At 39.0% G+C, this 12559-nt stretch overlaps 1 protein-coding gene across 2 annotated transcripts in view; it reads right to left on the bottom strand.

The window, feature by feature from the left end:
- Pdk3 (pyruvate dehydrogenase kinase 3) overlaps window positions 1-12559 on the bottom strand; it is a 62891-nt gene that overhangs the window by 14169 nt on the left and 36163 nt on the right. For both annotated transcript variants that reach the window (XM_016008392.3, XM_006990116.4), the window contains exons 7-8: window positions 5906-5983; window positions 1074-1150 (exon numbers count right to left, since the gene is read on the bottom strand). In XM_016008392.3, coding sequence (XP_015863878.1) covers window positions 1074-1150; window positions 5906-5983 — 155 coding nt within the window. The remainder of the gene's footprint in view (window positions 1-1073; window positions 1151-5905; window positions 5984-12559) is intronic.

The raw sequence follows: 12559 nt of genomic DNA, 5'->3' as shown, positions 1-12559 counted from the left end.
CCTTGAATTCATAGAGATACACTTCTCTTTATTTGTCCACTAATGAGATTAAAGGTATGTGTCACCAGACCTGGTAGTTGTAGGGTTTTTAAATTATTCAGCTCAACCCAAAAGATTTTTTGTATCATGTGTAATGAGGCTACAGAAGCTGATTTTTACTCTTTAAATACTATTTATTAGTTGCATTTATAAAGTACCTTTCCTCTAATGAAAGCAGAAAAACTGAAAGGGTTCACATTTCCCACAAAAATTAATCAACACTGGATTGAAAAAAGGCTAAAATATCTATTAAAAAGAAGTTCTGAAAGGTCACAGACTAAGAGCAAGCTCACAACTGAACGCCTACCTTAGTGTCCACCAGTAGCATTCTTGCTCTTGGGAACAAAACAGCACAACTGATTCTTGAATTAATTAAAATTCAATTTAGTGTTTTACACACTCAATGTGATAAAATGTTAGCGCAAATACCCTGTATGCATAACACTGCTACCATACATATCACTGGACACTTGGTAACAAAAGCAACAGCTTAGGCCATAGAGAAACTTAAAAGGGTTTTGTTTTCTTTCCTTTTTAGCACAGGCTCCACGCTCTTCCTTTCTTGCCTCTATCAGGTCTTCTGAACTTATTCAAATTATAAAACGGTTGTAGGATACCTCAGGACTGGAATGACTATACATTAGCACAGTTAATGCTCCAGAATCATAGACAGACAGAAACATGTTTTTATTTGGGTCTGGTAATCACCAATAAAACCTTCGCCAGGTTTGAAAACCTAAAAAAGCATCTCTAATCTCCTAACTGAAAGAAAAACAGTATGGATTTGATGTGAAGTTACCAAAGTACAATTAAGTTTCAAAACCAATATGTACTAATATTCATAAAACTATACTGTACACAGCAATTTTTCATCTCACAGTGTACAGATTATAAAGCCCACAGGATATCAGAAATAGACTTTTAAAATGGTTATGCAAAATCTTTTTCTTATGCTAATCTAATGAATCCATTATGCCCAGAATCAAAGCCACTTAAAACGAAGACTTCTTCCTCTGCTTTAAAATCCCACTTACCTTGAACAGCTCAAATAGCATGTGAAACAGATGTGACGGCACATAAACTACCTGAATAGGTTTGTTTGGTGCTTTGGCTGAAAACAGAGACAAACCGTCAATGAATAAGGACCCAAAGTAGGAGAACATAAAAAAGGATGCTTGTATTATTCTATTTTCCAAGTATATAAAACAAACCTCCAAAAAAGGCTAATAATACAGATTCCCACATTTAATGGCATAACTGAGCAAAAAACACATGCATCAGAATCAAGCAAACACACAGTGAACTACACTTCATTCACTGTAGCTTCGTGACCTTGAGCAAATCAATTAAGCTCTTTCAAATGCTGTTAAGCAAAACTGAAATAGTATCATTTGTGTCATGGTATTCTGAGAAACACACAAGAACATACAAACATCTCTTGGAATTTTTCAAATCGGGAGGACAGATCTGCCATCCATCCCAGGAGTCATCTGTGGTAATATGAACCAACTAAGAAGGCGTGGTAAGCTACACTACACAGCACTGCCACGGTCTGAATCTTAACTACTCACTGAAAGGCCCATATAAAAGCTTGGCTAGCTGCCAGATGACAGGCCTTAGGGAAATGGATGAATGTATCAAGAGGGCTCTGACACAATTGCCGGGAGCCATGTGACTTCTTCAGGGGACAAGGCTTGAGAATAGCACGAACAAGTTCTCCTTGTGGCAAGGCCGATGGATAGTTCGCTGCACAGTTCTGGGCACGACCCCAGGAACATATGTGCTACTCGCTCTCCTTGCTTTCCTCATACAAACCATATTGCTGGCTGCCTCTAGTTCCACTTTTTAGAGCTACAGATGAAATGGCTGTTACATTAGGAAAATTTCCCCCGATGACGCTCCTCTGGGTGAGCCAGAGGGATGTTGTTAAAAATGTACAGTCGACCTGATCCTAAAGCCTTGATGTTTCAAGTGTGACCATGAATTCAGGGTTCTCCAAGAACAGGATGTTGCCTTTCCAACTCACCTTGTCTGAAAGAGTCACAGTAGTTCATGACATTACAAATCTGCATAACTGTTCTAGAGAGAACGATTTTAACCACAAGAAATGAGAATATAGGAGATGGGGTTGGGGATTTAGCTCAGTGGTAGAGTGCTTGCCCAGCAAGTGCAAGGCCCTGGGTTCGGTCCTCAGCTCCGGGGAAAAAAGAGAATATAGGAGAAATGCAAATAAATAGGATATCAAGAATTAATGGGGACGGTCTAGGAACCGGGAATGAAGCAGAATTACAGAATCCCACAATGCCCTCCTTTCTAATAGCTGTGCCAATACTGTAAGAAGTCGAGAGGAAGGGGATACGAGAACAGGAGATAAGCAGTGGCAACTATTAAGAGTAAGCTTTTAAGTTATGTAGTGTACAGGAGGATAGGAGAGAACCCGGTATGTCCCCACAGCAGACAGAGTGCTACAGAGTGAAGAGTGAATTGCTTCAGCCTTGGCTGATGAGTTAGTTGTGGGAACTTAGATTTGACTGGAGGCAAACATTAACCACTACAGGCAAAGCTCTCTCTCACTTTGCATGATGCTGTAACCATAAATGCTGCCAACTGGGCACACTGTTGTACCTGTAGGTGTGCCTAGGTAGAAAAACTTTGTCACTTGCAACACTGCTTATGTTCCTGACATTAGAGCTATGAATCAAGTAGGTAATGGTTACCCATGGGAAAGTGGGGGACAGGAGGTGAATGAGGTAAAGGAACACACTGGCAATTACTGTAACCATTATTAGAAACTTAAATAAAATTGATTGTAAAACTGTTCATGCAAACCATTGAAATTGTATAAATAAAAATGGCCCAGGCTTCCCCAGGCCACTTGTTTGAAACAGGTGGTCAGTTTCTTTGCTGTGCTGACTTCACACCCAGGTCATCAGACCGGATGGAGTTAGACTCCCAGCAGGTGGCGCCCCAACAGGCCTGATAGGCCAATCACTGCAGAACAGCCACAAAAGTGCTCTTTCCTTCCCTTTGAGTCCAGTGACATGACTGATGTGTTACTTGGAGGAAAGACTTTCAGTCTTCCAGTAAAATGGATTCTGTCTATATTCTTCCAATTGCTCATCATCACATTACCCTTTTCAGAACATATCACATCATATCATATCAGTCTGTGGTAGTGTGAATGAGAAATGTCCCCAAAAAGCTCATGTATTTGGATACTTGGACCCCCATTGGAAATGCTATTTAGGGAGATTATGGGACCTTTAAGAGGTAAAACTTGGCTGGAGGAAGCGTTTTAATTCCTGCTTGCTTTTATCGTCTCACTCCTTTCCCCTCCCCTTCCTGTGTGCTAATGAAAATATGATCAGCTAGCTTCTTCCTCTTGCTTCCATGACATGCTTTCCCCACCAGGAAAGACACTATCGTTCTAAAACCATAAGCCAAAATGAACTCTTTCTTTCTTTCGTCCTTAAGTTGCTTTTGGTCATGGTATCTGATCACAACATAACATAAAAGTAACACTACACAGTCCATGTCTCTCTTCTGTGCCGTCCATTTTTCCTATTGTCCCCAATCACTCTTCTCTTGGGTATCCTCACTGTATTACCAAGATACAGCCTTTTCATTTGCATGGTATCCATGCTATTCTTTAGGAATTTTCAAATCAGATTCAGCTGCTTTTTAAACATGCTACATGGCCATCTCTGAGGTTCTAAAATGTCTTGTGTATTTTTTACATCTATATTATACAGCCTATTGAGCCAGTTATATAACCTACCTTACTGAAGTGTGCACAGGAAACACATCTCTCAATCCTGATAACCCTGTCTCAGTTGAGGGTTTAGCTAAATAAAGAATCTGGGGTTTAAAAATCATTCTTCCTCAGAATCTGGTAAAGAGAGGCAGATTCTGGCAGTAACAGTATAGCAGAGAAATTCAACGCCAGTTGGGTGTTGCCAAAATTTGACATACTATGGTTGTGATTTTGCTTAGGAATTCAGTTTAGAACTGAATTCATCACTTGAGGTAGCCAGTGTTCCTGTCCCTTTGGAGATTGCCCACAGTGACAAGACTGACTTGGACTTTTTAAAACCTGATCAAGATTCCACTGGCTTTAGAATAAGCCCTTAGCTTAGTAAGGTAGACTATGACCAGAGAGGCCTTCAAATGCTAAAATGAAGAAGGCTTTACTTTGGAATAATATTCTTCCAAGAACCAGCCCAGGAAGCTGTTCTTGAACAACATCCATTTCTGTTGCTGTGCTGTTAGAGCCTAGACAGAGTAAAGCTCTTCCCTGTCATCTCTCCAGGCTTCTCTTAGACCAGCTTTCAGCTGATCTCTGTCCTCCGGCTTCCCTTCTTCTAGTTGTTTGCGTCACTCACTTCTGCTCCCACAGCCCCTCTCCGGGATAACGGGAAAAAATGGCTGCCATCTCTGCAGCGGCCTGCTCCTTTTAGGTTGGTACTGCCCTGTCCTATCAGTCAGCATACTTCTATGCGGCTGTACTCTTCCAGGAGTTGCCACTAGTGGGTTTCCAGGACTCAGTGTCTGTGTCTCTCTCAATTCACACCTCAAAACTGATTTACCAAAGTGAAGGTACTTAGAGGTGGGCCCTTGAGGAATTGATTACTTGCCAGAATGGAGCCTTATGAATGGGGTTAGAGTTCTTCTAAAAAAGACCCCAGAGAGCTCTTTGGCCCCTTCCTACAAGTAAAGGCACAGCAAGAAGTCATCTGTAAGTCAGAAAACAGGCCCTTGCCAGACACCAAATCTATTCATACCACGATCTGGTACTTCCCAGGTTCTAGACCCATGAGGAACAAATGTCTGCTATTTAATCCACCCAGTCTCTGATGGGTTTGTTTAGTAGCCTGAAGAGATTAATATACTAGTCCACTTATAAGCCTCCTTGGCTTCCTTTGCTGTTTTTATGGGATTCTTTGATTGTGGTTGTAATGGGGCCTGAGAAGCAAGCTGAGTGCTTCGTCTATCTTGTGGCAAACTGCATCATTATTATATAAACAGCCTCAGAATTCAATTCAACCTTTTCAGTCCAAATCTCAAGGAAATGAAAAACATTTTACAGTTTGTTTTCTTCTTTTAAGTTTAAACAACAATCTCTAGGAGTCATCTAAAGGTTTGCTCAATTATGTGTACTTTTCTTTGGGAATATTACAGTTGACATTTCTTTTCTTCCTTTTAAAACCATGTAAAATGTTTTTGGCCATGATTCTTCCCTTATCCTGGGCCTAGTGGCTGCAGTGGATGATTAATAAAGGTTTGTTGGCTTTCTAAAATAAGATGAACGGAATATGAATATTCCCTCTAATAGTACATTTTTAAAAGTCAGTGAAAAAAGTGGTCTGAGACTTTCATGCTTGAGACTCAAGAAATAATAAAGTCTGTTTTGCACAGTCATTGCCCAAAACACCATTAGTTGAAGCAGCACTTAATAAATGTCAACAGAACTCTATACAGACATAAGGAATTTGACTTTGAGATGACTTTCCTATAAGTATGGAAAGTGGGAACTGGAGGCTAAGCAGAAAAAAAAGGAATATAAAAGAAGAGGGAGCAGCACAATTAAGGCCCAAAGTGAATGGAAAAGGCTTCTGAACACAGGACGGACTGCACATTCCTATCCCAAAGTAACTTCTAAGGATACTCCCAGTTGCCAGACGGTACAGGAACCATTCAGAAAGGACACAAAGATGGAAGTGCCACACCATTTTAGGAGCTCTTGGAAAGACAGCTCGGATGCAATCAGCATTTCAGTCACCTTCTATGAACTTAACGTGAAAATATTTTTTCTTAGCCATACCACCCTGACTCTGTCTGATCTCATCTAAAATGCTTTGTCTTTTACCATTGAATTCTTCCACTTCCAGCTCCGGAGCTACCAGGTAATACTGTTCACAAAGCAGCTTGGCTGTTTCATATGCATCTGCAAGAAAGAAAAATTTAATTGTTGCCTTAATGACACAGATATAAGCACATGGGTGTGTATACAGAAATAAAGTCAATCTGTCTAACTGACTTTAAAAGAATCAAATATTTTAAAGCAACCATTTGGCTTCAACACATTACTATGACTAAAACATTTTTCTTTCCTAAGTTTTAAGTACCACAGCCTTATCAAAATCATAGACTAGTAACAATACTTTTAAATACTGCTAAAAGATATTTTTCATGAAAATTTATAAACCTAGGACTATACTTCCGAACATCACAGAATCGGATTAAATTGTGGCAAAACAATCCTTTCTGTAATTAAAAAAAACTGACAACAGTCAGACCTGGAGAGATCTGTGGCCAGCTGCTGACCTGGCTCAGCAGTTTAGAGCACTTTTTGCTCTCTTGGAGCAAATCCCAGCACCCATATGGTGGCTCATAGTCATCCACGACTCAAGTTCTAGGGCATTTGATGCCTTCTACGGCCTCTGTAGGCACCAGGCATGTTTAAGTTATACATACATACATACATACATACATTCATAGAGGCAAAACACTCATATACACAAATCTTAAAAAACTGCCAACAGCCATAATTTTCCAGTTACTGGCAAGTGAAACATCAATGAGAACTTACTGAGTGCACAGGTCTTCATGAAACATATAATTTCAATTATTAGAACCACCCACTGTCTTTAAAATGTCCTTAAAATTGGTTAAGGATAACAGCTTGGAGCTAATATCAAGTCTAAGGTGCAAGAGTTTGCTTTTCAACATGGGCAAATAGACATAAGGGAAGAAAATCAATGTCATTACAAAAACAGCTAGAAGACAGATTGTAGAAAGTTTAAAAGGTAAGGAATAAATTAAAGTAAAAGTGCCTTATGGCATATTTATTAACTTATCTTGAACTGTAAACCATTAAAAAAAAACCAATCTGAGGAGAGGATTTGGTCTTCACTTGCTTTATAATGTTACACAGAACTTAGGCTAGCACCTGTCAGATGACCAATTGCTATTTCTTGGCTCGGTATCATAACCCTTTTGATAACTCACTTTAAAAACTTTACTGACACCTAAGTCTCATACAATTTGCCATTTAGAGCGAACATGCGATTCAGTGGTGTTTAGTACTATCTGCCAAGTTTTGCACCCATTATCACAATTAACATTTTTATCACTGTAAAAGAAGTCCCGCGCTATTAGCAGTCATTCGTCTCTCTCTGGCCAGCCCTTGGCAACCACCTTTCTACTTCGTCTGATCTACCATTCTGGACATATGAAAATAAACTGAATCCTGTAATATGTGGTCTTTTGTGGCTGATTTCTTTTCCTCATCCTAGCGTTTGTGATGGTTACTTCTGTCAACCTGACATAATCTAGGATCACCTGGAAAAGGAGTCTCAAGGAGGGACACTGGTCTCTAGGCATGTCTTAGGGAGATTATTTTGATTACATTAGCTGAGGTTGGAAGACCTGCCCAACGTGAATAACACCATTCCATATGGTCATCTATGTTATAACATGAACCAGTAGTCCATTCCATATATTTAAACTTCATGGTATAAAAATATTTTAAGTAATAGCCATTGTACAAATATACTACATTTTCTTCATCCACTTATCACATGACACTTGAGTTGTTTACACTTTTGTTATTATGAATACTGCTATGAATATTCCTGTCTATGCTTTTGTGTGAACATGCCTTTTGTTTCTCATGACCCTAGGAACGGGAAAGTGATGAACTAGATGGTAATTCTAGTAAACACTTGAGAACTGCCAGACTATCAGAACAAGACTTGAGTTTTTCCTTTACAATTTCCAAAAATCAGATGGGTGCACTCACACTGTTCTCAGCAACATACCAACTTCTTGGAGACAATCAACACTGTGCATAGAGAATATACTTGCTTAAGATTCAAGAGGTGAAAGAAGGAAGAAAGAAAAGGGAGGGAGAGAAAGACACTCTAGAGAACTTCAATGTTAAAATCTGACATCACCATCTTAAAATAATACAAAGGTAAGAAAGGTATGTTCAGACTATAAGTACCTTGTGTTGCTACCAAATTAGAATTGTACATTCTAATTATCTAATATAACTTGTCCCCACATTAAAAATTCACATCTTATTAGACTTTCAGAATTAAGCATCAAAACAGAGACATCAGACAAATCATGACAAGATACAATAAAAACAGAAAACAAAAAGGCTATTAGTAGTAAAAACAGAAAATAATTTTTAAAGACTTAGAAGTTTGAAAATAGACATTAAAGTAGGGTTGAATTTTCACCCTGAAAAAAAGAAGTTAGAATTTTAAACTACATCAAATTTGCAAATTTTTCCCTAGAATATAACAAACCTCAACAATTATATATAAAATATTGAGAGAGAGAGAGAGAGAGAGAGAGAGAGAGAGAGAGAGAAGGAGGAGGAGGAGAAGGAGGAGGAGGAGGAGGAGGAGGAGGAGGGAGAGAGAGAGAGCGAGAAATCAGGAACCAGCTCTTTTGCTCTGGCTAGTCTACTAAACAATGCTACATCTCCACCTAGTGACGCGATAGCACAAAAGCTGACCATGAACTTTTAAGACCCAAATGCTGAAATTTACAATGTTTCACTATCTATATACAAAGTCAATATGCCTCAACTCCTCCAGGTATATAATACTTTTTAACATTGAACTTCCTTTCACTATAAAACCGTGACAGAATCCAAACCTACTAAATGTTCTAATTATCCACGGCATTAGCTTTGGCATTACTATGAGTACACTGAAACATGCTAGGCATATACAATGTGTGGAGGACAGTGGAGTCCAAATAAAAACAGCCAACTTCGCCGGGCGGTGGTGGCGCACGCCTTTAATCCCAGCACTCGGGAGGCAGAGCCAGGAGGATCTCTGTGAGTTCGAGGCCAGCCTGGGCTACCAAGTGAGCTCCAGGAAAGGCGCAAAGCTACACAGAGAAACCCTGTCTCAAAAAACCAAAAAAAAAAAAAAAAAAAACAGCCAACTTCAAACTTAGTATGGCTCCTAAAATCACATATGAATAAGAATATTTTAGTTTCATTATGTTACAATTAAGAATTACTTCATTATTCTTGAAAATCTTCAAACACTGCAATGTAGATTTCCACACACCATCCAGAGAATGCTGAGAGTATTGCTAATAAAAGTTTATACCATGATGGGCAGATTCTCAGAGGATACTAAAGTGCTTTGGATAAAATACATACATAATAGACATCTGATTGAGGGCTGAGGGTGTAGCTCTGTAGGAGAGTACTTGCCTAGTTTATGAAAGGCCTTGGGTTCAATCCCAAACACTACAAAAGCAAAAATAAAGCATTTGCTAAATAATAATCCTTTGGCCAATGATAAAGTTTTCACCCTTCAAGCAATTACACTAACAAGTGTTCCTTTTAGTTAGATTGGACGTTAGAGTCCCAGAGTGGTAAGCAAGGATTAGGAAATTTTAAAAGAGTATAGATTATTATTAGTTCACCTTTTGGGTTAGGTTGAGTGTAAAGAGTTCAGATTGTGAAATAAACCCCTGGAAATTCTGAGGCAGTACCTCTGTTTTGAGGCCTAGGGACAGACATTTAAAATACATCAGCATAAGTAGGCTAGGTGTGGTGGCACATGCCTTTAATCCTAGCACTCAGGGTAAAAAAGCAGAAGCGGGTAGATCTCTGAGTTTGAGGCCAGCCTGGTGTACATAGAGAGTTCCAGGCTAGCCAAGTGATTTTGGAGAGAATCTAGATTAAGTGACCACTTGCTTGAAAAGTCAAGGCTACATCACCTGTTTCTGCACTCTCATAACATAAGTGATCATGTGGCTACTGGGTGTTTGGGAGCACTAAAACGGCATTCTTTGCTTAAGTCAAGTTAATTTAACATCAAAATTAAAACCGTTTTAAAAATCCCAACAACCAAAATCCAGCTACTGGTATGGAAATTTCCTTTACACCTAGAGTTTTTCTAAGCTCTCCTTACATTAAGTTCTCTAAATAAAAATTTACTATTTTAAAATTAGAAATCAAATTGTTTTAAGAAGACAAACTATTTTTACCTGTACTATATTTCAGCCAGAATATACTGATAATCTTGAAAAGGGAACATGGGAAATTATTATTATTGCCAGTAAATGTAAGTGATAGTCACTGTGCTAAGAATGTTTGCAGTGGTAATAGAGTATTTCCAGCAGATCCATCTCTAGCCATGAATCAGTTTTCAGAAATAACACATTGGAAATTTTAACAGATCATGGAGCTTATTTGATTATAAGTCTCTACTCCAAATCTTCCATATAACTCTTCCATCAACTATCAGATTTTATACTTAATCCACGGTATCACTCATTTACAACATAAGGAGCTAGAATTTGAGTACTGAAATTTTTTTAAATGAACACGTCATACACAATAACTTTAAGTCTAACTGAAAAAAAAAACCTTATAAACTCAAGTTTAAAATTCCTGTCAGAACAAAGTACACATAAATATCCATGAAATATTACAAAGCCACAAGACCATTTTTATTTGTCTTTTATGTGTGTTTGTCTATGTGTATGTGTGCATGCTCCTGTGTGAGAATGTAAGCACACACGTGAGTCAGCACACAGGAAAGTGTGAAGACAATCTCAAGGTCAGCCCTAGCCTTCTAGCTTGTTTGAGACAGATGTTTTATGTAGGTTCTGTGAACCTGAACTTAGGTCTTCATACTTGTGTGGAAAGCACTTTTACCCACTGAGCAATCTCATTAGCTCTGCTTACGTATTGTTTTATTTTACTTGATGTGACTAGGTGTTTTGTATGGATGTCTTCTATACTGTGTGTCTACAGTGGCCAGAGAGGCCAGAAGAGGGCATCAGATTCCCCTGAAACTGGAGCTACAGACAATTGCTAGCTGCCATGCAGGTGCTGGGAATTGAACCCAAGTCCTCTGGAAAAGTAGTCAGTGCTTTAAACTGCTGAGCCAAGCCATCTCCCCCAGTCAAGATTCTTTTATTTTTAATGAAAACGACACCACACCATTATTTTCATGTGGTAATAACATAAGGTTAATCAAAGCAACACAAGCAGGTGTTTTCCAACTATCTTGCCAAACCCAAGACACCTAAAACCCCCAATTATTGCCTTCTTAGCAATGTACCATTTTATCAGTTGTTTCCTGTTGGAGATACGTGGTAACAGAGCAACATTCTCTCCTGTTAGCATAATCTAAGTAGCTGTTTTCTTAACTGTTTTAAATCTGGCTGCTCTTCCAGAGGACCCAGGTTCAATTCCCAACACCCACGTAGCAGCTCATCACTATCTGTACTTCCAGTTCCAGGAGTTCCAACACCTTCTTCTGGCCTCTGGGGGCACAAGGCACTCATGTGGCATATATGCAGACAAAACACCCATACACATAGAATGAAATAATAATAATAATAATAATAATAATAATAATAATAATAATAATAATTTACAAATTCAAAATGAATTTGCTCTGCATTATCCCATATGAGCCAAACAGTCAGAGCTGGCAGTGGTGGAAGACACCGGGAGTCCCAGTACTTAGAAAGTGAAGGGGATCAGTAGCTCAAGATTATTCTTAGCTATGCCAGGTTTGAGGCCAGCCTGGGCTAGCTGAGATCCTGTCTTGACAAACTTACAGAACAAACAAAAACTCCTTAGCCCGCTTGCTGCACATGCCCTTGCTCACTGAGCCACACCTGAGCCAGGGACCTACTTAGCAAGTGTCTGAGATGAGACTGATGGGTTATCCACATCTTCACCTTCTGCACATTTTTGACCTGACCACCTACGGGAATGTTTACAAAGACCATACTGACCTATGTGTTCCCTTACAAAGAAATTTCCAGAATCAATATGCCACTTTTTAGAAACCCTTTTAAGTTTCAAAGAAATATAATGCAATATATATCATTAGTCTCCCTACCCCCAAATCCATCCTAAGTGGAATCCATTAGTTTTCCAAAACAGTAGATCCTCCAACCTCCTAACATAGCTGACTGGGGAAATGCGGACAAAACATCTAACACAAAGACGATGGATCTCCAGGCTAACCATGGCCAGACTATTAAAACTTGTAGTCACAGGTAAGAACAAGATGAACCGAAGCAATAAAAATCTACCTTTTGGAAACTCAAGATGGAAATTGAGGGTGACCATAAGTTAAAAGATACTGAGGAGTATCATGATGTAGGAAGACCTAGAGTGTTTAGCATTGTCTTAAGTGGGCATCAGTCAAGTTAACCAGAGCATACCAAAAAAGAAAAAAAAAAAAGGCAAGTAGAGAGGCCATAACTTGGCAACTCCAGTTGCAAGACACCCAGAACATAACCTGATATGTTTGTTTCCCAATTCCAGTATCTACAGCTCTGACTGTCAAGTGTTTCATGTCCTGACCATAGGACCTACTTAATTATTTAATAAACCTATTTCTGGAGCTAGAGTGAATCTGTTTTGGCAACCTGAGGAGACCAAATTGAGAACATAAGATATTATTTCTGAGCTGAAACAAGGTCATGCACTCAGGAGGCCATTTGTATGTGATCATGC

Source organism: Peromyscus maniculatus, chromosome X, assembly GCF_049852395.1.
Source record: "Peromyscus maniculatus bairdii isolate BWxNUB_F1_BW_parent chromosome X, HU_Pman_BW_mat_3.1, whole genome shotgun sequence".
NCBI classification, from domain to species: Eukaryota; Metazoa; Chordata; class Mammalia; order Rodentia; family Cricetidae; genus Peromyscus; species Peromyscus maniculatus.
The sequence above is the reverse complement of the archived record's forward strand: the minus strand, read 5'-3'. Positions and strand labels throughout refer to the sequence as shown.